The 27,404-nt window shown below is 53.6% G+C and overlaps 1 protein-coding gene across 1 annotated transcript in view; it reads right to left on the bottom strand.

Annotated features, from left to right (window-relative positions):
• INTS9 (integrator complex subunit 9) overlaps positions 1-27,404 on the bottom strand; it is a 36,607-nt gene that overhangs the window by 5,123 nt on the left and 4,080 nt on the right. Inside the window, exons 3-13 of the mRNA XM_072143828.1 lie at positions 21,248-21,308; positions 20,718-20,780; positions 20,042-20,181; positions 12,647-12,733; positions 11,836-11,956; positions 11,368-11,502; positions 11,023-11,134; positions 7,436-7,616; positions 7,005-7,065; positions 6,530-6,701; positions 6,335-6,459 (exon numbers count right to left, since the gene is read on the bottom strand). Of these exons, the coding sequence (XP_071999929.1) occupies positions 6,335-6,459; positions 6,530-6,701; positions 7,005-7,065; positions 7,436-7,616; positions 11,023-11,134; positions 11,368-11,502; positions 11,836-11,956; positions 12,647-12,733; positions 20,042-20,181; positions 20,718-20,780; positions 21,248-21,308 (1,258 nt within the window). The remainder of the gene's footprint in view (positions 1-6,334; positions 6,460-6,529; positions 6,702-7,004; positions 7,066-7,435; positions 7,617-11,022; positions 11,135-11,367; positions 11,503-11,835; positions 11,957-12,646; positions 12,734-20,041; positions 20,182-20,717; positions 20,781-21,247; positions 21,309-27,404) is intronic.

Here is a 27,404-nt window from a genome sequence, read left to right as displayed (position 1 = left end):
GACACTGAGAGGAGAGGACCTAGGACTGAGCCCTGAGGACCCCGACACTGAGAGGAGAGGACCTAGGACTGAGCCCTGAGGACCCCGACACTGAGAGGAGAGGACCTAGGACTGAGCCCTGAGGAACCCGACACAGAGGAGAGGACCTAGGACTGAGCCCTGAGGACCCCGACACTGAGAGGAGAGGACCTAGGACTGAGCCCTGAGGACCCCGACACTGAGAGGAGAGGACCTAGGACTGAGCCCTGAGGACCCCCGACACTGAGAGGAGAGGACCTAGGACTGAGCCCTGAGGACCCCCGACACTGAGAGGAGAGGACCTAGGACTGAGCCCTGAGGACCCCCGACACCGAGAGGAGAGGACCTAGGACTGAGCCCTGAGGAACCCCGACACTTAGAGGAGAGGACCTAGGACTGAGCCCTGAGGACCCCAACACTGAGAGGAGAGGACCTAGGACTGAGCCCTGAGGAACCCGACACTGAGAGGAGAGGACCTAGGACTGAGCCCTGAGGAATCCTGACACTGAGAGGAGAGGACCTAGGACTGAGCCCTGAGGAACCCCGACACTGAGAGGAGAGGACCTAGGACTGAGCCCTGAGGAACCCCGACACCGAGAGGAGAGGACCTAGGACTGAGCCCTGAGGAATCCTGACACTGAGAGGAGAGGACCTAGGACTGAGCCCTGAGGACCCCGACACTGAGAGGAGAGGACCTAGGACTGAGCCCTGAGGAATCCTGACACTGAGAGGAGAGGACCTAGGACTGAGCCCTGAGGACCCCGACACTGAGAGGAGAGGACCTAGGACTGAGCCCTGAGGACCCCGACACTGAGAGGAGAGGACCTAGGACTGAGCTCTGAGGACCCCGACACTGAGAGGAGAGGACCTAGGACTGAGCCCTGAGGAACCCGACACAGAGGAGAGGACCTAGGACTGAGCCCTGAGGACCCCGACACTGAGAGGAGAGGACCTAGGACTGAGCCCTGAGGACCCCGACACTGAGAGGAGAGGACCTAGGACTGAGCCCTGAGGACCCCGACACTGAGAGGAGAGGACCTAGGACTGAGCCCTGAGGACCCCCGACACTGAGAGGAGAGGACCTAGGACTGAGCCCTGAGGACCCCCGACACTGAGAGGAGAGGACCTAGGACTGAGCCCTGAGGAACCCGACACAGAGGAGAGGACCTAGGACTGAGCCCTGAGGACCCCGACACTGAGAGGAGAGGACCTAGAACTGAGCCCTGAGGACCCCCGACACTGAGAGGAGAGGACCTAGGACTGAGCCCCGAGGACCCCGACACTGAGAGGAGAGGACCTAGGACTGAGGCCTGAGGAACCCGACACAGAGGAGAGGACCTAGGACTGATCCCTGAGGACCCCCGACACTGAGAGGAGAGGACCTAGGACTGAGCCCTGAGGAACCCGACACAGAGGAGAGGACCTAGGACTGAGCCCTGAGGACCCCGACACTGAGAGGAGAGGACCTAGAACTGAGCCCTGAGGACCCCCGACACTGAGAGGAGAGGACCTAGGACTGAGCCCCGAGGACCCCGACACTGAGAGGAGAGGACCTAGGACGGAGCCCTGAGGAACCCGACACAGAGGAGAGGACCTAGGACTGAGCCCTGAGGAACCCCGACACTGAGAGGAGAGGACCTAGGACTGAGCCCTGAGGAACCCCGACACTGAGAGGAGAGGACCTAGGACTGATCCCTGAGGACCCCCGACACTGAGAGGAGAGGACCCAGGACTGAGCCATGAGGACCCCGACACTGAGAGGAAGAGGAGAATAGAAAGATCCAGAGTAGGAGACACTGAACGTGCGGTCAGAGAGAGAGGAAGAAAACCAGGAGACTGCAGGGTCCTTCAGAGAAGCCCCTGAGGAGGAGCTGGTGGTCCACAGTATCGAACGCTGCCGAGAGATCCAGGAGAATGAGGAGGGAAGAGTCACCTATGGATGTAGCAGTGAGGAGATCATTGGAGACTTTAGTAAGTGGAGTCCATAGAGCGGAAACCAGATTGTACAGGAGGGGGGTATAGAGAGAGAGCGGGTTATAGAGAGAGAGCGGGTTATAGAGAGAGAGCGGGTTATAGAGAGAGAGCGGGTTATAGAGAGAGAGCGGGTTATAGAGAGAGAGCGGGTTATAGAGAGAGAGCGGGTTATAGAGAATAGACCGGGCGTTCCAGGAGCTTGGAGATGAAAGGGAGATTAGAGACTGGTCTGTAGTTATAGCATTGGATGGGTCCAGGGAAGGTTTCTTTAGTAATGGGGTAACAACCGCTTGAAAGAAGAGGGGACGACCCCAGAAGAGAGAGAGAGGTAGAAGATGTTAGTGAGGGGAGAAGTGACTGCTGGGGAGAGAGACTGTACCAGATGTGAGGGGATGGGGTCACTGATGCCGGTAGTGGGGCGAGGGGATGGGGTCACTGATGCCGGTAGTGGGGCGAGGGGATGGGGTCACTGATGCCGGTAGTGGGGCGAGGGGATGGGGTCACTGATGCCGGTAGTGGGGCGAGGGGATGGGGTCACTGATGCCGGTAGTGGGGCGAGGGGATGGGGTCACTGATGCCGGTAGTGGGGCGAGGGGATGGGGTCACTGATGCCGGTAGTGGGGCGAGGGGATGGGGTCACTGATGCCGGTAGTGGGGCGAGGGGATGGGGTCACTGATGCCGGTAGTGGGGCGAGGGGATGGGGTCACTGATGCCGGTAGTGGGGCGAGGGGATGGGGTCACTGATGCCGGTAGTGGGGCGAGGGGATGGGGTCACTGATGCCGGTAGTGGGGCGAGGGGATGGGGTCACTGATGCCGGTAGTGGGGCGAGGGGATGGGGTCACTGATGCAGGTAGTGGTGCGAGGGAATGGGGTCACTGATGCAGGTAGTGGGGCGAGGGGATGGGGTCACTGATGCAGGTAGTGGGGCGAGGGGATGGGGTCACTGATGCAGGTAGTGGGGCGAGGGGATGGGGTCACTGATGCAGGTAGTGGGGCGAGGGGATGGGGTCACTGATGCAGGTAGTGGGGCGAGGGGATGGGGTCACTGATGCAGGTAGTGGGGCGAGGGGATGGGGTCACTGATGCAGGTAGTGGGGCGAGGGGATGGGGTCACTGATGCAGGTAGTGGGGCGAGGGGATGGGGTCACTGATGCAGGTAGTGGGGCGAGGGGATGGGGTCACTGATGCAGGTAGTGGAGCGAGGGGATGGGGTCACTGATGCAGGTAGTGGGGCGAGGGGATGGGGTCACTGATGCCGGTAGTGGGGCGAGGGGATGGGGTCACTGATGCCGGTAGTGGGGCGAGGGGATGGGGTCACTGATGCCGGTAGTGGGGCGAGGGGATGGGGTCACTGATGCCGGTAGTGGGGCGAGGGGATGGGGTCACTGATGCAGGTAGTGGGGCGAGGGGATGGGGTCACTGATGCAGGTAGTGGGGCGAGGGGATGGGGTCACTGATGCAGGTAGTGGGGCGAGGGGATGGGGTCACTGATGCAGGTAGTGGGGCGAGGGGATGGGGTCACTGATGCAGGTAGTGGGGCGAGGGGATGGGGTCACTGATGCAGGTAGTGGGGCGAGGGGATGGGGTCACTGATGCAGGTAGTGGGGCGAGGGGATGGGGTCACTGATGCAGGTAGTGGAGCGAGGGGATGGGGTCACTGATGCCGGTAGTGGGGCGAGGGGATGGGGTCACTGATGCAGGTAGTGGGGCGAGGGGATGGGGTCACTGATGCAGGTAGTGGAGCGAGGGGATGGGGTCACTGATGCAGGTAGTGGGGCGAGGGGATGGGGTCACTGATGCCGGTAGTGGGGCGAGGGGATGGGGTCACTGATGCCGGTAGTGGGGCGAGGGGATGGGGTCACTGATGCCGGTAGTGGGGCGAGGGGATGGGGTCACTGATGCCGGTAGTGGGGCGAGGGGATGGGGTCACTGATGCCGGTAGTGGGGCGAGGGGATGGGGTCACTGATGCAGGTAGTGGGGCGAGGGGATGGGGTCACTGATGCAGGTAGTGGGGCGAGGGGATGGGGTCACTGATGCCGGTAGTGGGGCGAGGGGATGGGGTCACTGATGCAGGTAGTGGGGCGAGGGGATGGGGTCACTGATGCAGGTAGTGGGGCGAGGGGATGGGGTCACTGATGCAGGTAGTGGGGCGAGGGGATGGGGTCACTGATGCAGGTAGTGGGGCGAGGGGATGGGGTCACTGATGCAGGTAGTGGAGCGAGGGGATGGGGTCACTGATGCCGGTAGTGGGGCGAGGGGATGGGGTCACTGATGCAGGTAGTGGGGCGAGGGGATGGGGTCACTGATGCAGGTAGTGGGGCGAGGGGATGGGGTCACTGATGCCGGTAGTGGGGCGAGCAGAGGAAAGGAGCCTGGACACTTCTTCCTCTGTGACCGGCTCAAAGGAAGAGAGTGAACAAGATAAGGTATGGGAGGGGATTAGTGGGGGAGAGGATTGGGAAATAATGCAGATGTGCGCGACTTTCTCCACAGACGTTCAGCAATCCTGGAGCACTGCTGAAGGAAACGAGTTTGTTGGGTGTGCCAAGGTTGCCTGCATCTGTGCCGAAAATTTCGGAAAGGGAGTGGTGCCATCTCATCTAGCGCCTCTGAGGGTGTGATTATAGTGGTTAGTATCCGGGGGAGGACAGGTGAGAGGAGATGGGGGGCAGTGCACACTGGAAGGTGTCTGAGTATCTATGGCACATGGGATCTGGTACGATGGGTGGAAGAATTCTGAGAAGGTGAAGGATTATTGAAAGTAAAAGAACATCTACCACCAGGATGAAGGACTGTATGCAAATTAACCTGATGGGCTCCGGGCTCCATAGATGTTAATGGAGCCTGGAGCCCCTCAGACATACACAGTCTTTACTCCTGGAGGTAGATGTCCTTTAACCCCTTAACGCTCTGCGCCGTAGCTCTACGGCGCAGAGGTATAAGGGCTGTATGAAGAGGGCTCACGGGCTGAGTCCTCTTCATACAGAGGTGGGGGTTTTTGCATATTGCACAAAACCCCCACCGCTAATAACCGCGGTCGGTGCTTGCACCGATCGCGGCTATTAACCCTCTAAACGCCGCCCGCAAAGTCGCGGGCGGCGTTTAAAAGACGGCGGCGCGTGGGCGCCGCCATCTTTTTTTCGATCGCCACGCCCCCGAACGTCATCGGGGGGCGGCGATCGGTTGCTATGGTAGCCTCGTGTCTTCTTTTGACACGAGGCTATCTGGCAGCTGCAGATTCGTTACAATGAGCCAGTGGCTCATTGTAATGAATGTGCTGCAAAAATGCCATATATTGCAATACAGAAGTATTGCAGTATATGGTAGGAGCGATCTGACTATCTAGGGTTAATGTACCCTAGATGGTCTAAAAGATAGTGAAAAAAAAAATAAAAAAAAAAGTTTAAAAAATAAAAAAAATTAATAAAATATTAAAAGTTCAAATCACCCCCCTTTCCCTAGAACGGATATAAAACATAATAAACAGTAAAAATCACAAACATATTAGGTATCACCGCGTCCCAAAATGCCCGATCTATCAAAATATAAAAACGGTTACGGCCGGCGGTGACCTCCGAGGCGGGAAATGGCGCCCAAATGTCCGAAATGCGACTTTTATACCTTTTTACATAACATAAAAAATGAAATAAAAAATGATCAAAATGTCGCACAGACCTCAAAATGGTAGCAATGAAAACGTCGCCTCATTTCGCAAAAAATGACCCCTCCCCCAGCTCCGTGCGCCAAAGTATGAAAAAGTTATTAGCGTCAGAAGATGGCAAAAAAATTTTTTTCTTTTTTGTACACATTCGTTTAATTTTTTAAAATGTATTAAAACACAATAAAACCTATATAAATTTGGTATCACCGCGATCGCACCGAACCAAAGAATAAAGTAGGCGTATTATTTGGAGCGAAGAGTGAAAGTCGTAAAAACTGAGCCCACAAGAACGTGACGCACGTGCGGTTTTTTTTCAATTTTTCCACATTTGGAATTTTTTTTCAGCTTCGCAGTACACGGCATGTTAAAATAAATAACATTACGGGAAAGTAAAATTTGTTACGCACAAAATAAGCCCTCACACAGGTCTGTACACGGAAAAATGAAAAAGTTATGGATTTTTGAAGTTGGAGAGCGAGAAATGAGCCGGAAAACCCTCCGTCCTTAAGGGGTTAAGGCTGAAAACTTGGACTCACTTGAGAAGTTTCAAAACATAATACTGGTGATTAATAAATGTGGCCAGAAGCATCTCCATATTGCCCTGCCAGGACCTTCCATCTCTGAGTATGTACATTTGGCCATTCCATTGGCGGAACCCTTTAGGACCACAAGCCTCACCTGGACCTCCTTAAGGAGCTTTGACACCTGGATAAAATTGAGCCTTGTGTCGATGGGGCAATAGACGCACTTCATGGCCAGCGGCTGGTACGGGGCCAGTGCGTCCAGGTAAGAGAAGTCCGGCTCTAGGGAGAGCAAAGAACGGATTAGTAAGTGTCACTAAACTGGTATTGGGTTCTACCAGGTCCTACTTACCAGTGAAGATGATGGTGTTCAGGCTGGACTTCCCCCACAGCTCCATGAAATGGACCACGTCTCCGAAGCGCAGGGTGGGGTGACCCGTAAACACCACGCACGGCTGCTTGAAGTCATTGCTAAAGTCGCCGTGGATGCTGGGATAATGCTTCAGTTTATTGGTCTGGATCAACTGGGGGGTGGAAGTGGGAACGAGGGTTGTGAGAGGAGCTGCAGAGTAATGCAGAACATCGCACTCCTACTACATGATCCATAGGAGGGACCCTACAGCAAGGGTTATATAGGAATCTATACAGCTCCAAAAGGGTCCGAAACCACCCAAAATCTGATCTTCCAGCCATTAATATGAATTGTAGCTACATTATTTTACTAGTAGCATCCATATTACATTCAAGTCCGCAGAAGATAGGACCCGCGGGGGGCGATACTGGCTCTCTATGACGTGGATCAGCACAATATCACAATATGTTCTTACCTCGGCGTGGGGAAACGGGGGTTCTGGGAGATAGACCTTATTCTGCTTGTTATGACAGAGCCTAAAAGGGAAAATAAATTTTTTATTTTTTTTTAAAAAGTGAGAAAAATCTGTTGACTGTTGTCTACTGCCACCTCGTGGCTGAGATGGTGTACTGCAAGACACAATACTGCAACGTCCTTGCCATCTTATAATAGCTGGAAGTAGTTGTAATGTGAGTTGTTTAGTTGGGGTGCGATGTCCTGAGCTATCCTTGGAATACAAAGTCTGACCCCCTATATGTAATTTCGGGACCACAGACAATGCTAGTGAGTCAGTTATACAGCGGGTGAGTGTAACATGGAGAAAAGATCCTGTGTGAGCGAGATCCCTGAGGATATTTGGTTTCACAGGTAGGGGTCAGTGTTTTGTTACAGATGGGGACCTCTCACCACTCGGCGAAGATCTGGGAGAACTCCAGGGAGCTGTTGGCCACCGGGGAGATGAAGTAGAAGGGGACGTTGGAGAGTCCGGCGGAGTCGATGTACTGATACAGACACTCCAGGAGGTCGTAGATGACGCCGGAGGGGTAGCACGGCACCAGCACGTTACCGCCATTACGGATGGTCATCGCTGCGGAGAAGGAGGATCAATGGTAACGTCTGCAGGATGGAAACTTCTACAAACCTTCTCTCATTTATGGAGTCATTAATTTAAGTTTGGATTTTTGCTCATGTGTAACATCTGACCACCACAATGAAAACCAGGCAACTAAGAAATATATATAGTATTTTTACATTTTAGATTATTTTTTACATAACTTCCGACTCCTCAATTTCCCAAACTTCACTACTGACTCCATGGAGGAGATTTATCAAAATAGCCTGAGAGCATTTATCTCAAGTATTAGCCTAGAGTAGGATGAACAAACCACATCATACTGACACACAGAGTCCTAAGAGAACTTCCATAACTGATGGTCATTCGTGCAGGAGGTCGGATAGTGGTGAGTACAGCTGAGAAATCTTTACTGCCCCCCGGGTCCTCTCCCTCCGCTCTGTGTCCTCACTGCTCCCAGGTCCTCTCCCTCCGCTCTGTGTCCTCACTGCCCCCCGGGTCCTCTCCCTCCGCTCTGTGTCCTCACTGCCCCCCGGGTCCTCTCCCTCTGCTCTGTGTCCTCACTGCCCCCCGGGTCCTCTCCCTCTGCTCTGTGTCCTCACTGCTCCCAGGTCCTCTCCTGCCGCTCTGTGTCCTCACTGCTCCCAGGTTCTCTCCCTCCGCTCTGTGTCCTCACTGCCCCCCGGGTCCTCTCCCTCCGCTCTGTGTCCTCACTGCCCCCCGGGTCCTCTCCCTCCGCTCTGTGTCCTCACTGCCCCCCGGGTCCTCTCCCTCCGCTCTGTGTCCTCACTGCCCCCCGGGTCCTCTCCCTCCGCTCTGTGTCCTCACTGCCCCCCGGGTCCTCTCCCTCCGCTCTGTGTCCTCACTGCCCCCCGGGTCCTCTCCCTCCGCTCTGTGTCCTCACTGCCCCCCGGGTCCTCTCCCTCCGCTCTGTGTCCTCACTGCCCCCCGGGTCCTCTCCCTCCGCTCTGTGTCCTCACTGCCCCCCGGGTCCTCTCCCTCCGCTCTGTGTCCTCACTGCCCCCCGGGTCCTCTCCCTCCGCTCTGTGTCCTCACTGCCCCCCGGGTCTTCTCCCTCCGCTCTGTGTCCTCACTGCCCCCCGGGTCCTCTCCCTCCGCTCTGTGTCCTCACTGCCCCCCGGGTCCTCTCCCTCCGCTCTGTGTCCTCACTGCCCCCCGGGTCCTCTCCCTCCGCTCTGTGTCCTCACTGCCCCCCGGGTCCTCTCCCTCCGCTCTGTGTCCTCACTGCCCCCCGGGTCCTCTCCCTCCGCTCTGTGTCCTCACTGCCCCCCGGGTCCTCTCCCTCCGCTCTGTGTCCTCACTGCTCCCAGGTCCTCTCCCTCCGCTCTGTGTCCTCACTGCCCCCCGGGTCCTCTCCCTCCGCTCTGTGTCCTCACTGCTCCCAGGTCCTCTCCCTCCGCTCTGTGTCCTCACTGCCCCCCGGGTCCTCTCCCTCCGCTCTGTGTCCTCACTGCCCCCCGGGTCCTCTCCCTCCGCTCTGTGTCCTCACTGCCCCCCGGGTCCTCTCCCTCCGCTCTGTGTCCTCACTGCACCCTGGTCCTCTCTGTTCCTAGGTCTCTCCCTCCGCTCTTTGTCCTCACTGCTCCCCAGTCGTTTCCCTCCGCTCTGTGTCCTCACTGCCCCCCGGGTCCTCTCCCTCCGCTCTGTGTCCTCACTGCCCCCCGGGTCCTCTCCCTCCACTCTGTGTCCTCACTGCACCCTGGTCCTCTCTGTTCCTAGGTCTCTCCCTCCGCTCTGTGTCCTCACTGCTCCCCAGTCGTTTCCCTCCGCTCTGTGTCCTCACTGCCCCCCGGGTCCTCTCCCTCCGCTCTGTGTCCTCACTGCCCCCCGGGTCCTCTCCCTCCGCTCTGTGTCCTCACTGCCCCCCGGTCCTCTCCCTCCGCTCTGTGTCCTCACTGCTCCCAGGTTCTCTACCTCCGCTCTGTGTCCTCACTGCCCCCCGGTCCTCTCCCTCTGCTCTGTATCCTCACTGCTCCCGGGTCCTTTCCCTTCGCTGTGTCCTCACTGCTCCCTGGTCCTTTCCCTCCGCTGTGTCCTCACTGCTCCCAGGTCCTCTCCCTCTGCTCTGTGTCCTCACTGCTCCCAGGTCCTCTCCCTCCACTCTGTATCCTCACTGCTCCCCGGTCCTCTCTCTCCGCTGTGTCCTCACTGCTCCCGGGTCCTCTCCCTCCGCTCTGTGTCCTCACTGCCCCCCGGGTCCTCTCCCTCCGCTCTGTGTCCTCACTGCCCCCCGGGTCCTCTCCCTCCGCTCTGTGTCCTCACTGCCCCCCGGTCCTCTCCCTCCGCTCTGTGTCCTCACTGCTCCCAGGTTCTCTACCTCCGCTCTGTGTCCTCACTGCCCCCCGGTCCTCTCCCTCTGCTCTGTATCCTCACTGCTCCCGGGTCCTTTCCCTTCGCTGTGTCCTCACTGCTCCCTGGTCCTTTCCCTCCGCTGTGTCCTCACTGCTCCCAGGTCCTCTCCCTCTGCTCTGTGTCCTCACTGCTCCCAGGTCCTCTCCCTCCACTCTGTATCCTCACTGCTCCCCGGTCCTCTCTCTCCGCTGTGTCCTCACTGCTCCCGGGTCCTCTCCCTCCGCTCTGTGTCCTCACTGCCCCCCGGTCCTCTCTCTCTGCGCTGTGTCCTCACTGCTCCCGGGTCCTCTCTCTCCGCTGTGTCCTCACTGCTCCCAGGTCTTCTCTCTCCGCTCTGTGTACTCACTGCTCCCAGGTCCTCTCCCTCTGCTCTGTGTCCTCACTGCTCCCAGGTCCTCCGCTCCACTCTGTGTCCTGACTCCTGACACTGGTTGTAGGTGTTGGGTTAAGGACACAGAGAAGAGCGGCACAAGAGGAGGCGTAGAAGCTGCAGTGCTGTGCAGGGAGCAGAAGAGGAGCCAGGAAAAGAGAGGACTTATATTTGTGTATCCTCTCAGGAGTGGGGGGGCGCTCCAGTATTATTGTCTGCTTTGAATGTAATATTTGGTAGCTAGAGATGTAATTATTGCTGTACTGCGGTGTGTATAATTTATAGGGTGGCATTTTGTGCTGCACTGTGATGGTTGGTGCATCCAGGGTGCTGGTTACTGATGTGAACACTTTTAGTTGAGCAGCATGAGAATGCAGCCCGCAAAACAAATGAATGTTACTCACCCCCAACCTAAATCCTTAGATCAGGAGGAGAACAGACATTTAAAAGAAATTTCGGAATTTTTAGAACTTATTATACATTTATGCAGTCGGAGTTGGTCCACGACTCCACAGCCCACAGCATCATGAGGATGTGCTCCCCCCAACCAACGGCTGCTCCAAGTTATCCCACATTCACACAACCTCAGATACAGATTTGGGATTGCAGCTGGACTTCTCATAGGGTAAAGCACAGGGAAGTGGCGCTGCGGCAGCCCGATACATGGAGGGGACTTACCCAGATTACTGCAGAACTCGCCCACCATGCCATCAGGATTAGCCGTGGGGATCTGGGTGAGACCGGTCAGGATGAGGACATCGCTGTTCTTGAGAGAAGTCTGATCCATTGGCTGAAATGAGGAAAGATGGAGTCGTAATAGAGGAGTGAAGAAAGTACAGAGCACAGCAGTGTGAGGACACACAGTGCACTTACAACCCTGGAATATAAATCCTCATATCACAGTCCTGCTGCTACGCAAAGGTCTGATTACACAGCTCACCAGGGACAATACAGAACACTGGCCACAGTCCGCATGGTCACACATTATCTTCCCTGGACCCCTCTATCTGTGCCAGTACCTACCTGTGGGTGGGTAGTCAGCAGTGAAGACCCAGACACATAAGAGATTTTTTCATGATGAGACTGAATGATCCAATTGGAGCTGCCAAGAGCATAACCAGAACTGAGCGGCGTCACCTGCACGGCACCAAAGAGTTCCTGCAAAGACACTGGGGGTGTATTATACTGTGTGACCACTAGAGGGCGCAGTAACACCACTCAATCTACATCACAGGAGGGTCCGCTATGTCCACAGCACAGAACCTTCTCCCATTTATTGATAACGATGTGAGGACCCGATTGGTTAAGGTCCTGATAGCCCCAAAATACTGACATTAGTACCCGATTGGTTAAGGTTCTGATATCCGGATGATGGGGACATTAGGACCCGATTGGTTAAGGTTCTGATAGCCCCAAAATACTGACATTAGGAACCAATTGGTTAAGGTCCAGAAACAGAATAATGCTGACTTCAGGATCCGCTATACTCACTATTTTTTGGGAATACCCCACTAGCTGGATCTTGCTGAGCGCAGCGTTCACCTCCGACATGGTGTAACACTTCCGCCACGTGAACACGTCCACCGCGTCCTTCAGTGGAGCCGGCAGCTGCCTACATAGAGGAGGAAAGGTTTGGCACTATTACAGGGGTCCTTATATTACATCTACCATCCAAACCCATCCTGATCATCCAGGGACATTACTCATAGATCCAGGCACCGGGAATCTCCTTCCTTCTAACATCAACTTTTATAATTATGCTAATAAGAGTAAAAGGCTTAGAGCGGGTGTTACTAGGAGTTACTCTGTGTAGTAGCTTCAAAGGCTATTACACTTTCCCCACTTCCCCCTCCTGCAATCTCACAGCGGGAGGGAGAAGTGCTCCTGCATTGTGTCACAGCCTGTAAATCTACATCATGGAGGGGCTCTGGTAACACCCCCAGAGCCCTTCAGGCTCATCAGCATACATTTTAAAATGCTGATTTAAGAAGGAAGGAGACCATGGATAACACATACAAGAAGATACCACAGTCCCGGTGCCTGGATCTATGAGTAATGTCCCTGCTTTATCAGGATGGATTGTGATTTCCTTTGATGCAGGAATATAATGTATACATTGTAACAAATCACTGGTAGGACAATATAGATATTGTATAGATCATATAAATATCTGCAAATACTAATGTGTATAATGAGGCAGTGTGACCCCCTCCATGACAGCTGCTCTTCAGGGAATCAATGACTGCCCCCACTGATACACTGTAACAAACTACAGCTGTGAGAGCGGGATAATCCCAGGTACCTCTGATTGTCCTTGTGCTTCCACATGGTGGCGCTCTGCGCCTTCGGGACCCGTTCTATGAAGTTCACCAGTTCTTCCATCAGTAACCTGAGAGGGGACAGAGATGTGAGAGGAGGATGGGGCGCCCCAGCAGCACAGAGGATTTCAGGGGAGGAGTGATCTGATCACGTGGAAAGGAGTATGCCCCCCCCTAGCAGCACAGAGTATTACAGGAGTGGCCTCAGCAGCACAGATTATTACAGGAGAGGTGCAGACCTAATGGGAGGAGCAGAGGCCTCAGCAGCACAGAGTATTACAGGAGAGGTGCAGACCTAATGGGAGGAGCAGAGGCCTCAGCAGCACAGAGTATTACAGGAGAGGTGCAGACCTAATGGAAGGAGCAGAGCCCTCAGCAGCACAGAGTATTACAGGAGAGGTGCAGACCTAATGGAAGGAGCAGAGGGCTCAGCAGCACAGAGTATTACAGGAGAGGTGCAGACCTAATGGAAGGAGCAGAGCCCTCAGCAGCACAGAGTATTACAGGAGAGGTGCAGACCTAATGGAAGGAGCAGAGGCCTCAGCAGCACAGAGTATTACAGGAGAGGTGCAGACCTAATGGAAGGAGCAGAGCCCTCAGCAGCACAGAGTATTACAGGAGTGGTGCAGACCTAATGGGAGGAGCAGAGCCCTCGGCAGCACAGAGTATTACAGGAGAGGTGCAGACCTAATGGGAGGAGAAAAGGTCTCAGCAGCACAGAGTATTACAGGAGAGGTGCAGACCTAATGGAAGGAGCAGAGGCCTCAGCAGCACAGAGTATTACAGGAGAGGTGCAGACCTAATGGGAGGAGCAGAGCCCTCAGCAGCACAGAGTATTACAGGAGAGGTGCAGACCTAATGGAAGGAGCAGAGCCCTCAGCAGCGCAGAGTATTACAGGAGAGGTGCAGACCTAATGGAAGGAGCAGAGCCCTCAGCAGCACAGAGTATTACAGGAGAGGTGCAGACCTAATGGAAGGAGCAGAGGCCTCAGCAGCACAGAGTATTACAGGAGAGGTGCAGACCTAATGGAAGGAGCAGAGCCCTCAGCAGCACAGAGTATTACAGGAGAGGTGCAGACCTAATGGAAGGAGCAGAGGCCTCAGCAGCACAGAGTATTACAGGAGAGGTGCAGACCTAATGGAAGGAGCAGAGCCCTCAGCAGCACAGAGTATTACAGGAGAGGTGCAGACCTAATGGGAGGAGCAGAGGCCTCAGCAGCGCAGAGTATTACAGGAGAGGTGCAGACCTAATGGAAGGAGCAGAGGCCTCAGCAGCACAGAGTATTACAGGAGAGGTGCAGACCTAATGGAAGGAGCAGAGGCCTCAGCAGCACAGAGTATTACAGGAGAGGTGCAGACCTAATGGAAGGAGCAGAGGCCTCAGCAGCACAGAGTATTACAGGAGAGGTGCAGACCTAATGGGAGGAGCAGAGGTCTCAGCAGCACAGAGTATTACAGGAGAGGTGCAGACCTAATGGGAGGAGCAGAGGCCTCAGCAGCACAGAGTATTACAGGAGAGGTGCAGACCTAATGGAAGGAGCAGAGGCCTCAGCAGCACAGAGTATTACAGGAGAGGTGCAGACCTAATGGGAGGAGCAGAGGTCTCAGCAGCACAGAGTATTACAGGAGAGGTGCAGACCTAATGGGAGGAGCAGAGCCCTCAGCAGCACAGAGTATTACAGGAGAGGTGCAGACCTAATGGAAGGAGCAGAGGCCTCAGCAGCACAGAGTATTACAGGAGAGGTGCAGACCTAATGGAAGGAGCAGAGGCCTCAGCAGCACAGAGTATTTCAGGAGAGGTGCAGACCTAATGGAAGGAGCAGAGGTCTCAGCAGCACAGAGTATTACAGGAGAGGTGCAGACCTAATGGAAGGAGCAGAGGGCTCAGCAGCACAGAGTATTACAGGAGAGGTGCAGACCTAATGGAAGGAGCAGAGGTCTCAGCAGCACAGAGTATTACAGGAGAGGTGCAGACCTAATGGAAGGAGCAGAGGGCTCAGCAGCACAGAGTATTACAGGAGAGGTGCAGACCTAATGGAAGGAGCAGAGGCCTCAGCAGCACAGAGTATTACAGGAGAGGTGCAGACCTAATGGGAGGAGCAGAGGCCTCAGCAGCACAGAGTATTACAGGAGAGGTGCAGACCTAATGGGAGGAGCAGAGCCCTCAGCAGCACAGAGTATTACAGGAGAGGTGCAGACCTAATGGAAGGAGCAGAGGTCTCAGCAGCACAGAGTATTACAGGAGAGGTGCAGACCTAATGGGAGGAGCAGAGCCCTCAGCAGCACAGAGTATTACAGGAGAGGTGCAGACCTAATGGAAGGAGCAGAGGCCTCAGCAGCACAGAGTATTACAGGAGAGGTGCAGACCTAATGGGAGGAGCAGAGCCCTCAGCAGCACAGAGTATTACAGGAGAGGTGCAGACCTAATGGGAGGAGCAGAGGCCTCAGCAGCGCAGAGTATTACAGGAGAGGTGCAGACCTAATGGAAGGAGCAGAGGCCTCAGCAGCACAGAGTATTACAGGAGAGGTGCAGACCTAATGGGAGGAGCAGAGCCCTCAGCAGCACAGAGTATTACAGGAGAGGTGCAGACCTAATGGGAGGAGCAGAGCCCTCAGCAGCACAGAGTATTACAGGAGAGGTGCAGACCTAATGGAAGGAGCAGAGGCCTCAGCAGCACAGAGTATTACAGGAGAGGTGCAGACCTAATGGAAGGAGCAGAGGCCTCAGCAGCACAGAGTATTTCAGGAGAGGTGCAGACCTAATGGAAGGAGCAGAGGCCTCAGCAGCACAGAGTATTACAGGAGAGGTGCAGACCTAATGGAAGGAGCAGAGGCCTCAGCAGCACAGAGTATTACAGGAGAGGTGCAGACCTAATGGAAGGAGCAGAGCCCTCAGCAGCACAGAGTATTACAGGAGTGGTGCAGACCTAATGGGAGGAGCAGAGCCCTCAGCAGCACAGAGTATTACAGGAGTGGTGCAGACCTAATGGGAGGAGCAGAGCCCTCGGCAGCACAGAGTATTACAGGAGAGGTGCAGACCTAATGGGAGGAGCAGAGGTCTCAGCAGCACAGAGTATTACAGGAGAGGTGCAGACCTAATGGGAGGAGCAGAGCCCTCAGCAGCACAGAGTATTACAGGAGAGGTGCAGACCTAATGGAAGGAGCAGAGCCCTCAGCAGCGCAGAGTATTACAGGAGAGGTGCAGACCTAATGGAAGGAGCAGAGCCCTCAGCAGCACAGAGTATTACAGGAGAGGTGCAGACCTAATGGAAGGAGCAGAGGCCTCAGCAGCACAGAGTATTACAGGAGAGGTGCAGACCTAATGGAAGGAGCAGAGCCCTCAGCAGCACAGAGTATTACAGGAGTGGTGCAGACCTAATGGGAGGAGCAGAGCCCTCGGCAGCACAGAGTATTACAGGAGAGGTGCAGACCTAATGGGAGGAGCAGAGGTCTCAGCAGCACAGAGTATTACAGGAGAGGTGCAGACCTAATGGGAGGAGCAGAGCCCTCAGCAGCACAGAGTATTTCAGGAGAGGTGCAGACCTAATGGAAGGAGCAGAGCCCTCAGCAGCACAGAGTATTTCAGGAGAGGTGCAGACCTAATGGAAGGAGCAGAGTCCTCAGCAGCACAGAGTATTACAGGAGAGGTGCAGACCTAATGGGAGGAGCAGAGCCCTCAGCAGCACAGAGTATTACAGGAGAGGTGCAGACCTAATGGGAGGAGCAGAGCCCTCAGCAGCACAGAGTATTACAGGAGAGGTGCAGACCTAATGGAAGGAGCAGAGGCCTCAGCAGCACAGAGTATTACAGGAGAGGTGCAGACCTAATGGAAGGAGCAGAGGCCTCAGCAGCACAGAGTATTTCAGGAGAGGTGCAGACCTAATGGAAGGAGCAGAGGCCTCAGCAGCACAGAGTATTACAGGAGAGGTGCAGACCTAATGGAAGGAGCAGAGGCCTCAGCAGCACAGAGTATTACAGGAGAGGTGCAGACCTAATGGAAGGAGCAGAGCCCTCAGCAGCACAGAGTATTACAGGAGTGGTGCAGACCTAATGGGAGGAGCAGAGCCCTCGGCAGCACAGAGTATTACAGGAGAGGTGCAGACCTAATGGGAGGAGCAGAGGTCTCAGCAGCACAGAGTATTACAGGAGAGGTGCAGACCTAATGGGAGGAGCAGAGCCCTCAGCAGCACAGAGTATTACAGGAGAGGTGCAGACCTAATGGAAGGAGCAGAGCCCTCAGCAGCGCAGAGTATTACAGGAGAGGTGCAGACCTAATGGAAGGAGCAGAGCCCTCAGCAGCACAGAGTATTTCAGGAGAGGTGCAGACCTAATGGAAGGAGCAGAGGTCTCAGCAGCACAGAGTATTACAGGAGAGGTGCAGACCTAATGGGAGGAGCAGAGCCCTCAGCAGCACAGAGTATTACAGGAGAGGTGCAGACCTAATGGAAGGAGCAGAGCCCTCAGCAGCGCAGAGTATTACAGGAGAGGTGCAGACCTAATGGAAGGAGCAGAGCCCTCAGCAGCACAGAGTATTTCAGGAGAGGTGCAGACCTAATGGAAGGAGCAGAGTCCTCAGCAGCACAGAGTATTACAGGAGAGGTGCAGACCTAATGGGAGGAGCAGAGCCCTCAGCAGCACAGAGTATTACAGGAGAGGTGCAGACCTAATGGAAGGAGCAGAGCCCTCAGCAGCGCAGAGTATTACAGGAGAGGTGCAGACCTAATGGGAGGAGCAGAGGCCTCAGCAGCACAGAGTATTACAGGAGAGGTGCAGACCTAATGGGAGGAGCAGAGGCCTCAGCAGCACAGAGTATTACAGGAGAGGTGCAGACCTAATGGAAGGAGCAGAGGCCTCAGCAGCACAGAGTATTACAGGAGAGGTGCAGACCTAATGGAAGGAGCAGAGCCCTCAGCAGCACAGAGTATTACAGGAGTGGTGCAGACCTAATGGGAGGAGCAGAGCCCTCGGCAGCACAGAGTATTACAGGAGAGGTGCAGACCTAATGGGAGGAGCAGAGGTCTCAGCAGCACAGAGTATTACAGGAGAGGTGCAGACCTAATGGGAGGAGCAGAGCCCTCAGCAGCACAGAGTATTTCAGGAGAGGTGCAGACCTAATGGAAGGAGCAGAGCCCTCAGCAGCACAGAGTATTTCAGGAGAGGTGCAGACCTAATGGAAGGAGCAGAGTCCTCAGCAGCACAGAGTATTACAGGAGAGGTGCAGACCTAATGGGAGGAGCAGAGCCCTCAGCAGCACAGAGTATTACAGGAGAGGTGCAGACCTAATGGAAGGAGCAGAGCCCTCAGCAGCGCAGAGTATTACAGGAGAGGTGCAGACCTAATGGGAGGAGCAGAGGCCTCAGCAGCACAGAGTATTACAGGAGAGGTGCAGACCTAATGGGAGGAGCAGAGGCCTCAGCAGCACAGAGTATTACAGGAGAGGTGCAGACCTAATGGAAGGAGCAGAGCCCTCAGCAGCACAGAGTATTACAGGAGAGGTGCAGACCTAATGGAAGGAGCAGAGTCCTCAGCAGCACAGAGTATTTCAGGAGAGGTGCAGACCTAATGGAAGGAGCAGAGTCCTCAGCAGCACAGAGTATTACAGGAGAGGTGCAGACCTAATGGGAGGAGCAGAGCCCTCAGCAGCACAGAGTATTACAGGAGAGGTGCAGACCTAATGGGAGGAGCAGAGGTCTCAGCAGCACAGAGTATTACAGGAGAGGTGCAGACCTAATGGAAGGAGCAGAGGCCTCAGCAGCACAGAGTATTACAGGAGAGGTGCAGACCTAATGGGAGGAGCAGAGGCCTCAGCAGCACAGAGTATTACAGGAGAGGTGCAGACCTAATGGGAGGAGCAGAGGGCTCAGCAGCACAGAGTATTACAGGAGAGGTGCAGACCTAATGGAAGGAGCAGAGGCCTCAGCAGCACAGAGTATTACAGGAGAGGTGCAGACCTAATGGAAGGAGCAGAGCCCTCAGCAGCACAGAGTATTACAGGAGAGGTGCAGACCTAATGGGAGGAGCAGAGGCCTCAGCAGCGCAGAGTATTACAGGAGAGGTGCAGACCTAATGGAAGGAGCAGAGGCCTCAGCAGCACAGAGTATTACAGGAGAGGTGCAGACCTAATGGAAGGAGCAGAGGCCTCAGCAGCACAGAGTATTACAGGAGAGGTGCAGACCTAATGGAAGGAGCAGAGGCCTCAGCAGCACAAAGTATTACAGGAGAGGTGCAGACCTAATGGAAGGAGCAGAGGCCTCAGCAGCACAGAGTATTACAGGAGAGGTGCAGACCTAATGGAAGGAGCAGAGGCCTCAGCAGCGCAGAGTATTACAGGAGAGGTGCAGACCTAATGGAAGGAGCAGAGGCCTCAGCAGCACAGAGTATTACAGGAGAGGTGCAGACCTAATGGAAGGAGCAGAGGCCTCAGCAGCACAGAGTATTACAGGAGAGGTGCAGACCTAATGGAAGGAGCAGAGGCCTCAGCAGCACAGAGTATTACAGGAGAGGTGCAGACCTAATGGGAGGAGCAGAGGTCTCAGCAGCACAGAGTATTACAGGAGAGGTGCAGACCTAATGGGAGGAGCAGAGGCCTCAGCAGCACAGAGTATTACAGGAGAGGTGCAGACCTAATGGAAGGAGCAGAGGCCTCAGCAGCACAGAGTATTACAGGAGAGGTGCAGACCTAATGGGAGGAGCAGAGGCCTCAGCAGCACAGAGTATTACAGGAGAGGTGCAGACCTAATGGGAGGAGCAGAGCCCTCAGCAGCACAGAGTATTACAGGAGAGGTGCAGACCTAATGGGAGGAGCAGAGCCCTCAGCAGCACAGAGTATTACAGGAGAGGTGCAGACCTAATGGAAGGAGCAGAGGCCTCAGCAGCACAGAGTATTACAGGAGAGGTGCAGACCTAATGGAAGGAGCAGAGGCCTCAGCAGCACAGAGTATTTCAGGAGAGGTGCAGACCTAATGGAAGGAGCAGAGGCCTCAGCAGCACAGAGTATTACAGGAGAGGTGCAGACCTAATGGAAGGAGCAGAGGGCTCAGCAGCACAGAGTATTACAGGAGAGGTGCAGACCTAATGGAAGGAGCAGAGGCCTCAGCAGCACAGAGTATTACAGGAGAGGTGCAGACCTAATGGGAGGAGCAGAGGCCTCAGCAGCACAGAGTATTACAGGAGAGGTGCAGACCTAATGGAAGGAGCAGAGGTCTCAGCAGCACAGAGTATTACAGGAGTGGAGTGATCTGTTATTCTGGGAGGTCATAATCAGGAGCCTGGTCTCCAGCAGCGCAGAGTATTTCAGGAGATGTATGCATGGAGTGATTTTGTATGGGAGTGTGAAAGTGTTACAGCATTATGGCTGAGTATTTCAGGAGAGGAGTTACCTGCCGATCTGGACGGTGGGCTCTGTGGCGTAGACGGTGCCGGTGAAGCCGGTGTGCTCGGTGATGTACGGCAGCGCCATCATACAGTGATAGTTAGAGATGAGGATCACATCTACAGTAGACAGATCTATGAGCTGCGTCTGAGAGCAAAGAGCAGAATATTAAACACGTCTGCAGGGCCTCTCCCTGTGCCAGCCGCGCCACCCTGCAAGGTCACCCTGTATATACACCGTGCTACAGGCCTGCCCATAGCCCAGGGCTACCACGACCCCCCCGGGTGCAGCAAGTCAACTGCAGGTCACAGACCCCCCCAATGACTGCCCCCAATTTGCACAACATAGATTTAAAGGGGTTAAAGGGTTAACCGTCATAGAATAAGATCTCTAATAGGCTGATTAGGCAAATGTCATTCCTGCTTGCTGTCAGTGAATAGGAACCTTCCTGTTTATTTCCCAAGGAAATTTAAATCTGTTGAAATTGGATACATTTCACCTGTGCCGATACATTGTAACAAACCTTGCAGAGGATTACATAGACTGAATAATGTAAAGCCTGGTATATTTTTATCTCCGGTGATACATTGCCACAAACGATATCAACAGAGAGATTTGTGGGAATAGAGAATTGGATGCAATTGCGACAGACCCTCAGCTGTTACTCAGCTCACATTACTCACTTCTGGGAGACAGAACTCGGGCACAGAGTCCACAAAGACACGTCCTGAGCAATCCTTCAGCTCCTGCGGGGACACAAGACACCGCCACCAAATGTGGGCACACACAGCAGCACAGAGGATTTCAGAGGAACAGACTTTAGCTTAAGAGTGTTTAAGGAATGGATTGTTTTTGATGGATGTCACAGAGTAAGGGTAGAAGAAGAGGGGCACACAGCAGCACAGAGGATTTCAGGAGATGGTTTGTGCTGAATTTGATGGATGTCACAGAGAAAGGGTCACATGGTACAAGAAGCAGAGCACACACAGCAGCACAGAGGATTTCAGGAGACGGTTTGTGCTGAATTTGATGGATGTCACAGAGAAAGGGTCACATGGTACAAGAAGCAGAGCACACACAGCAGCACAGAGGATTTCAGGAGACGGTTTGTGCTGAATTTGATGGATGTCACAGAGAAAGGGTCACATGGTACAAGAAGCAGGGTCCACAGCAGCACAGAGTATTTCAGGACCCTACAATATGGCTTCCTTACCTTTTCAAACTGGGAATTTCCATCCTTGGAGATCCATCCGGGCAGTTTGGAAAGACGAGTGCTGGGGGGGGAAATATATGAAGAATGAAATATTCAATAAATATGATTGAAGATACAGGACGTATAATTTGTTCTACTCCAGTCACATCCGAAGCTGCGCCCACCCTTATGGAAACAAATGGCCATTAGTCAGACATGTGACCTAAGCTCCCACAATGCACAGCTCCACTGGTTTCCAGTGTAGTTTTGAATGCAGCTTTGGAGGTGACTGGAGTAGGAGGCAGATCTTGTTCCCTGATTTCTATGGATTTACACCCCGGATACGCCGTGGTACGTTATAAGGTGGCGTTAATTGAAGGGTTAATTGGCGCCGTCCTCCGGTATTAAATCAGTCACCTGTGTCTGGAGCGGCAGACACTGTCACTTACAGTCGGGATGAAGGTGATTGATCACCGCTTAGCGGCTGACACCGGCAGGATGGATCTAAGAGGGACGGTGACACCAAAAACGCTGCTAAATCTCCTCTAATCTAGTCAGATGGCCACCCAGCTTTCCAGCTTTCACGTAAAATTTTCCACTTAGGGCTCTGGGAAAGCTGTGTGGTAACTAGAATGGCAGGTTTCCCACAGTCTTGCATCTTACAAGTCTCTGCATATACTTGTCATTCAGGGTTCTGGTAAAGCTGTGTGATGACCCAACAGTCATACTGATTGTCACTCAGCTTTCCCACATTCCTGCATGATATCAGTCTCTGGATATACTTGTCATTCAGGGTTCTGGTAAAGCTGTGTGATAACCCAGCAATCATTCTTATCGTCACACAGCTTTCCCACATTTCTGCATGATATCGGGTCTCAGGGCTTTGTTACAGCTGTGTGATAACCCAACAGTCATAATGATTGTCACTCAGCTTTCCCATAATCCTGCATGATATTAGTCTCTGGATACATAATTCACTCAGGGTTCGGGCAAAGCTGTGTGATAACCAAGCAGTTATACTGATCGTAATTCAACTTTCCCACATTCCTGCTTGATATCAGTCTCTAAATATACTTGTCATTCAGGGTTCTGGTAAAGATGTGTGATAACTAGAGATGAGCGAACACACTCGTCCGAGCTTGATGCTCGTTCGAGCATTAGCGTACTCGTAACTGCTCATTGCTCGGACGAATACTTCGCCAGCTCGAGAAAATGGCATCTCCCGCCGTTGTGATTTTTGGCGGCCAGAAACAGAGCCAATCACAAGCCAGGAGACTCTGCACTCCACCCAGCATGACGTGGTACCCTTACACGTCGATAGCAGTGGTTGGCTGGCCAGATCAGGTGACCCTGGGATAGACTAGCCCCTGCCTGCGCTGCTCGGATCATTCTGTGTCTGGATGCCGCTAGGGAGAGAGCTGCTGCTGCTCAGGGAAAGCGTTAGGGTGTTCTATTAGCTTACTGTTAGGCAGGAGTGATTCTACAACAACCCAACAGCCCTTCTTAGGGCTACAATAACGTTCTACTTTTTTTTTTTTTATTTGCAGCTAGTACCATATTGTGAGGAATTTGCAGGGGGACTTGTGAACGTTATATTTAGCTCTTAGTGACACACATATCCACCTCAAACACCAAAGTGGGACAATTTATTAGGGGTTTGATTGAATTAGGCACAGTCTGCTGATTTTTTTTTTTTTTACTTTTATTTTTTTTTATAACTCAAAGTCATCAGGCACAGCACAAAATCCAGTTGTGTGCTGTCAGTGTAGGTTAGAAACTAGCCATAGCAATAGGGTAGCATTGTTTTGTTTATAAAAAAAAAAAAAAAAAAAAAAATTTACAGTTTACACTTTAATTTTGAAAATGTTTAACCCGAGGGCTAGGGGTAGAGGACGAGGGCGTGGACCAACTACTGCAGGGGTCAGAGGCCGTGGTCCTGGGCGGGGCGAGACACCACCTGCTGATGAGGGAGCAGGGGAACGCCGCAGAGCTACACTCCCTAGGTTCATGTCTGAAGTTACTGGGACTCGTGGTAGAGCACTGTTGAGGCCAGAACAGTGCGAAGAGGTGATGTTGTGGATTGCGGACAATGCTTCTAGCCATTTGTCCACCAGTCAGTCTTCCACGCAGTCCACCCATGTCACCGAAATCAGCACTCCTCCGGCTCCTCCACCTCAGCCTCCTCCCCCCCAGTCTGCCCCCTCCCAGCAAAATTTGGCATTTGAACCGGCATACTCTGAGGAACTGTTTTCGGTCGCAGTCTGTGGGTGATGATGACCACCGGATGACCGACGGACTGTGGTGTGCAACCTGTGCCACGCCAGGATCAGCAGGGGTTCCACCACTACTAGCTTAACTACCACCAGTATGCGCAGGAATATGAATGCTAAACACCCCACTCAATGGCACCAAGCCCGTTCACCTCCGGCCGGGCACACCACTGCTCCTTCCCCTGTGTCATCTGCTAGTCAGCCCCCTGCCCAGGACCGACCACGGCCCAAACACCTCCCGTGCGAAAACCCCATCTTCGCCTCCACGATCCTCCACAGCATCCACCAGTGTTCAGCTCTCCATACCCCAGACGCTGGAGCGCAAAAGGAAGTATAGTGAAACCCACCCACACGCCCAAGCCCTCAACGTCCACATCTCCAAGTTGCTTAGCCTGGAGATGCTGCCCTATAGGCTAGTAGAGACCGAGGCCTTTCGAAACCTCATGGCGGAGGCCGCCCCTCGGTATTTGGTCCCCAGCCGCCACTACTTTTCCCGATGTGCCGTCCCAGCCCTGCACAAGCATGTGTCAGAGAACATCATCCGTGCCCTGACCAACGCCGTTTCTGACAAGGTCCACCTGACCACGGACACGTGGACGAGTGCTGCCGGGCAGGGCCACTATATATCGCTGACGGCACATTGGGTTAACTTGGTGGAGGCTGGGACCGAGTCTGACCCTGGGGCTGCTCATATACTGCCGACGCCGAGGATTGCGGGGCCTACCTCGGTCCAGGTGTTTCAGGCCTACTATGCCTCCTCCTCCTCCCACCCCTCCTCCACCTCCTCCTCCTCCGAATTACCATCCGTGGGCATGGCGCCATCAGTCGGTAGCTCTAGGCACAGCAGCAGTGCCATCGCTAAGCGACAGCAGGCGGTGCTCAAACTGCTGAGCCTAGGCGATAAAAGGCACACCGCCCAAGAGCTATTACAGGGCATCGCGGCGCAGACTGATCTGTGGCTGGCACCGCTGAACCTGAAGCCAGGCATGGTTGTGTGTGACAACGGCCGTAACCTGGTGGCGGCTCTGCAACTCGGCAGACTGACACATGTGCCATGCCTGGCCCATGTGTTAAATCTGATAGTTCAGCGTTTCCTCAAGACATACCCCAATCTGTCTGATTTGCTTACGAAGGTGCGCCGCATCTGTGCGCATTTCAGGAAGTCCAGCACAGATGCTGCCACTCTCAGGGCAGCGCAGCGCCGCCTCCAACTGCCCGCTCACCGACTGTTGTGCGACGTGCCCACGAGGAGGAATTCAACATTAACCATGTTATCCAGAATTTACCAGCAGCGCAGAGCGATTGTAGACTGCCAGATGTCAACTTCCACCAGAACTGGTAGTCAGGTCAGTCAGCTTCCTCAAGTCTACAATGAGGAGTGGACGTGGATGTCTGATATCTGTCAGGTGCTGAGTAACTTCGAGGAGTCAACACAGATGGTCAGTGGCGATGCCGCCATCATCAGCCTCACCATCCCGCTGCTTGGCCTGTTGAAAAACTCTCTGATCAGCATGAAGTCGGAAGCTTTGCGCTCGTCACAAGAGACGGGGGAAGAAGATTCCCTTGTTCATAGCCAAAGCACCCTCAGGTCTGTTTCTCAGCGCATATCGGAGGAGGTGGAGGAGGATGAGGAGGAAGAGGAGGAGAATGTTAGCGACACAGAAGAGGGGACCATTGTTCAGTCCTTCACTGTTCAGCGTGTATGGGCAGAAGAAGAGGAGAGAGGAAAGGAGTGTGAGAATGCATGAATACCAGCAGGCCCTGGTGCACAAGCTGAAACAGTATTTCCCTTCTGACAGCGCTAGCGGCAGAGTGCGTAGTTCTGCGGGACAAGTAGCGAGGGAGAGTAGGCGAGCAGGCAGCTTGTCCCGCACTGGCAAGGGTACGCTTTACAAGGCCTTTGCCAGCTTTATGTCACCCCAGCAAGACACTGTCACCTGTCCCCAGTCTCGGCAGAGTAGGGCTGATCTTTACAGAAAGATGGTGAGGGAGTACGTAGCTGACCATACCATCGTCCTAAATGATCACACAGCTCCCTACAACTACTGGGTTTCAAAGCTGGACATGTGGCACGAACTGGCGCTGTACGCCTTGGAGGTTCTTGCCTGCCCTGCCGCTAGCGTGTTGTCCGAGCGGGTTTTCAGTGCAGCTGGTGGCATCATCACCGATAAGCGTACACGCCTGTCAACTGACAGCGCTGACAGGCTGACGCTTATCAAGATGAATAAAGCCTGGATTTCTCCGGATTTTCATTCTCCACCAGGTGAAGGAAGCTCAACTTGAATAATTTATGCACTCCTCCTCCTCCTCATTGTCCTCCTTCTCCTCCTCTTTGTACACTAAAGCAGAGGAAACTGGCTATTTTTTGCCAGGGCCAACTGGCTCTAGCTATAGTACTCTATGTATTTAATTTTTCTGGAGGGCCACCTACCCGGTCCTCTGTTTTAAGCAATTTTTGGGAGTGCCACATACAGGCACTCAATCTATTCAATTTTTCTGGAGGACCAGCTACCTGCTCCTCTGGTTTGAAAACTTTTTTGGACTGCCACATACAGGCACTATCCAAATTAAATTGTCTCCATTGCTACCTCCACACGTCATCGCCATAGCTGCCTCCAAAAGTCGTCCATATAGCTGCCTCCAAAAGTCGTCCATATAGCTGCCTCCAAAAGTCGTCCATATAGCTGCCTCCAAAAGTCGTCCATATAGCTGCCTCCATACATGGTCCCCTAATCAAACGAGCTGTGTCAGGCAGAATTTTGGGTTGTTTTCATGGATTCCACATCAAACTTGTTAACTTTGTCGCCACCCTGCTGTGTAATCCACAAAATATACTGGCAAACTTTTATCATTTACCAATATTATTTGAGCGCTTCTTGCTCACCTCCTTTGGTTCCTCTCTGCCACCCATTGGTTTGAAGCCTGAGTCCATTTAGGGTATGTCGCCATGACACTCTCTAGCCTGCTGCCGCTGCCTCTGCATGCCGTCCCCTATAGTGTCAGGGTCAATTATTGGATGTTTTAGATGCTATCTAGCCTCATTCGGTCACTCTGTCATGGCCATGCTGTTGCCCATAATTTTGGCATAATGGTGCGATTAAGCAGCCTCAGAGGCATCCATGCATGCTGCCCCTGCTGTTTCCTGTCCATTTCCGTGGTGTTTCCATCCTTTTCTGAGGTTCCCAGGTGTTTGGCCAAGCTTCCCTGTGCAGAGCCTTGGTCCCCTTAAAAAATGCTCGAGTCTCCCATTGACTTCAATGGGGCTCGTTATTCGAGACGAGCACTCGAGCATCGGGAAAAGTTCGTCTCGAATAACGAGTACCCGAGCATTTTAGTGCTCGCTCATCTCTAGTGATAACCCAGAAGTCATACGGATCGTCACTTAGCTTTACCACAATCCTGCAGGATATCAGTCTCTGGATGAATATGTCATTCAGAGTTCTGGTAAAGTTGTGTGATAACCCAGCAGTCATACTGATCGTCACTCAGCTTTCCCACATTCCTTTATGATATCGGTCTCTGAATATATGTAATTCAGGGTTCTGGTAAAGCTGTGTGATAGCCCAGTAGTCGTACTGATCGTCACTCAGCTTTCCCACAATCCTGCATGATATCAGTCTCGGGGCTCTGGTAAAGCAGTGTGATAACCCAGCAGTCAAACTGATAGTCACTCAGCTTTCCCATTTTCCTGCATGAAATCAGTCTCTGGATATATGTAATTTGGGGTTCTGGTAAAGCTGTGTGATAAAGCAGCAGTCATACTGATAGCCACTCAGCTTTCACACATTCCTGCATGATATCAGTCTCTGGATATATGTAATTCAGGGTTCTGGTAAAGCTGTGTGATAAAGCAGCAGTCATACTGAACATCACTTAGCTTTCCCACATTGCTGCATGGCATGGGTCTG

The sequence above is a fragment of the Engystomops pustulosus genome, chromosome 3 (genome assembly GCF_040894005.1).
Source record: "Engystomops pustulosus chromosome 3, aEngPut4.maternal, whole genome shotgun sequence".
NCBI lineage: Eukaryota > Metazoa > Chordata > Amphibia > Anura > Leptodactylidae > Engystomops > Engystomops pustulosus.
The sequence above is the reverse complement of the archived record's forward strand: the minus strand, read 5'-3'. Positions and strand labels throughout refer to the sequence as shown.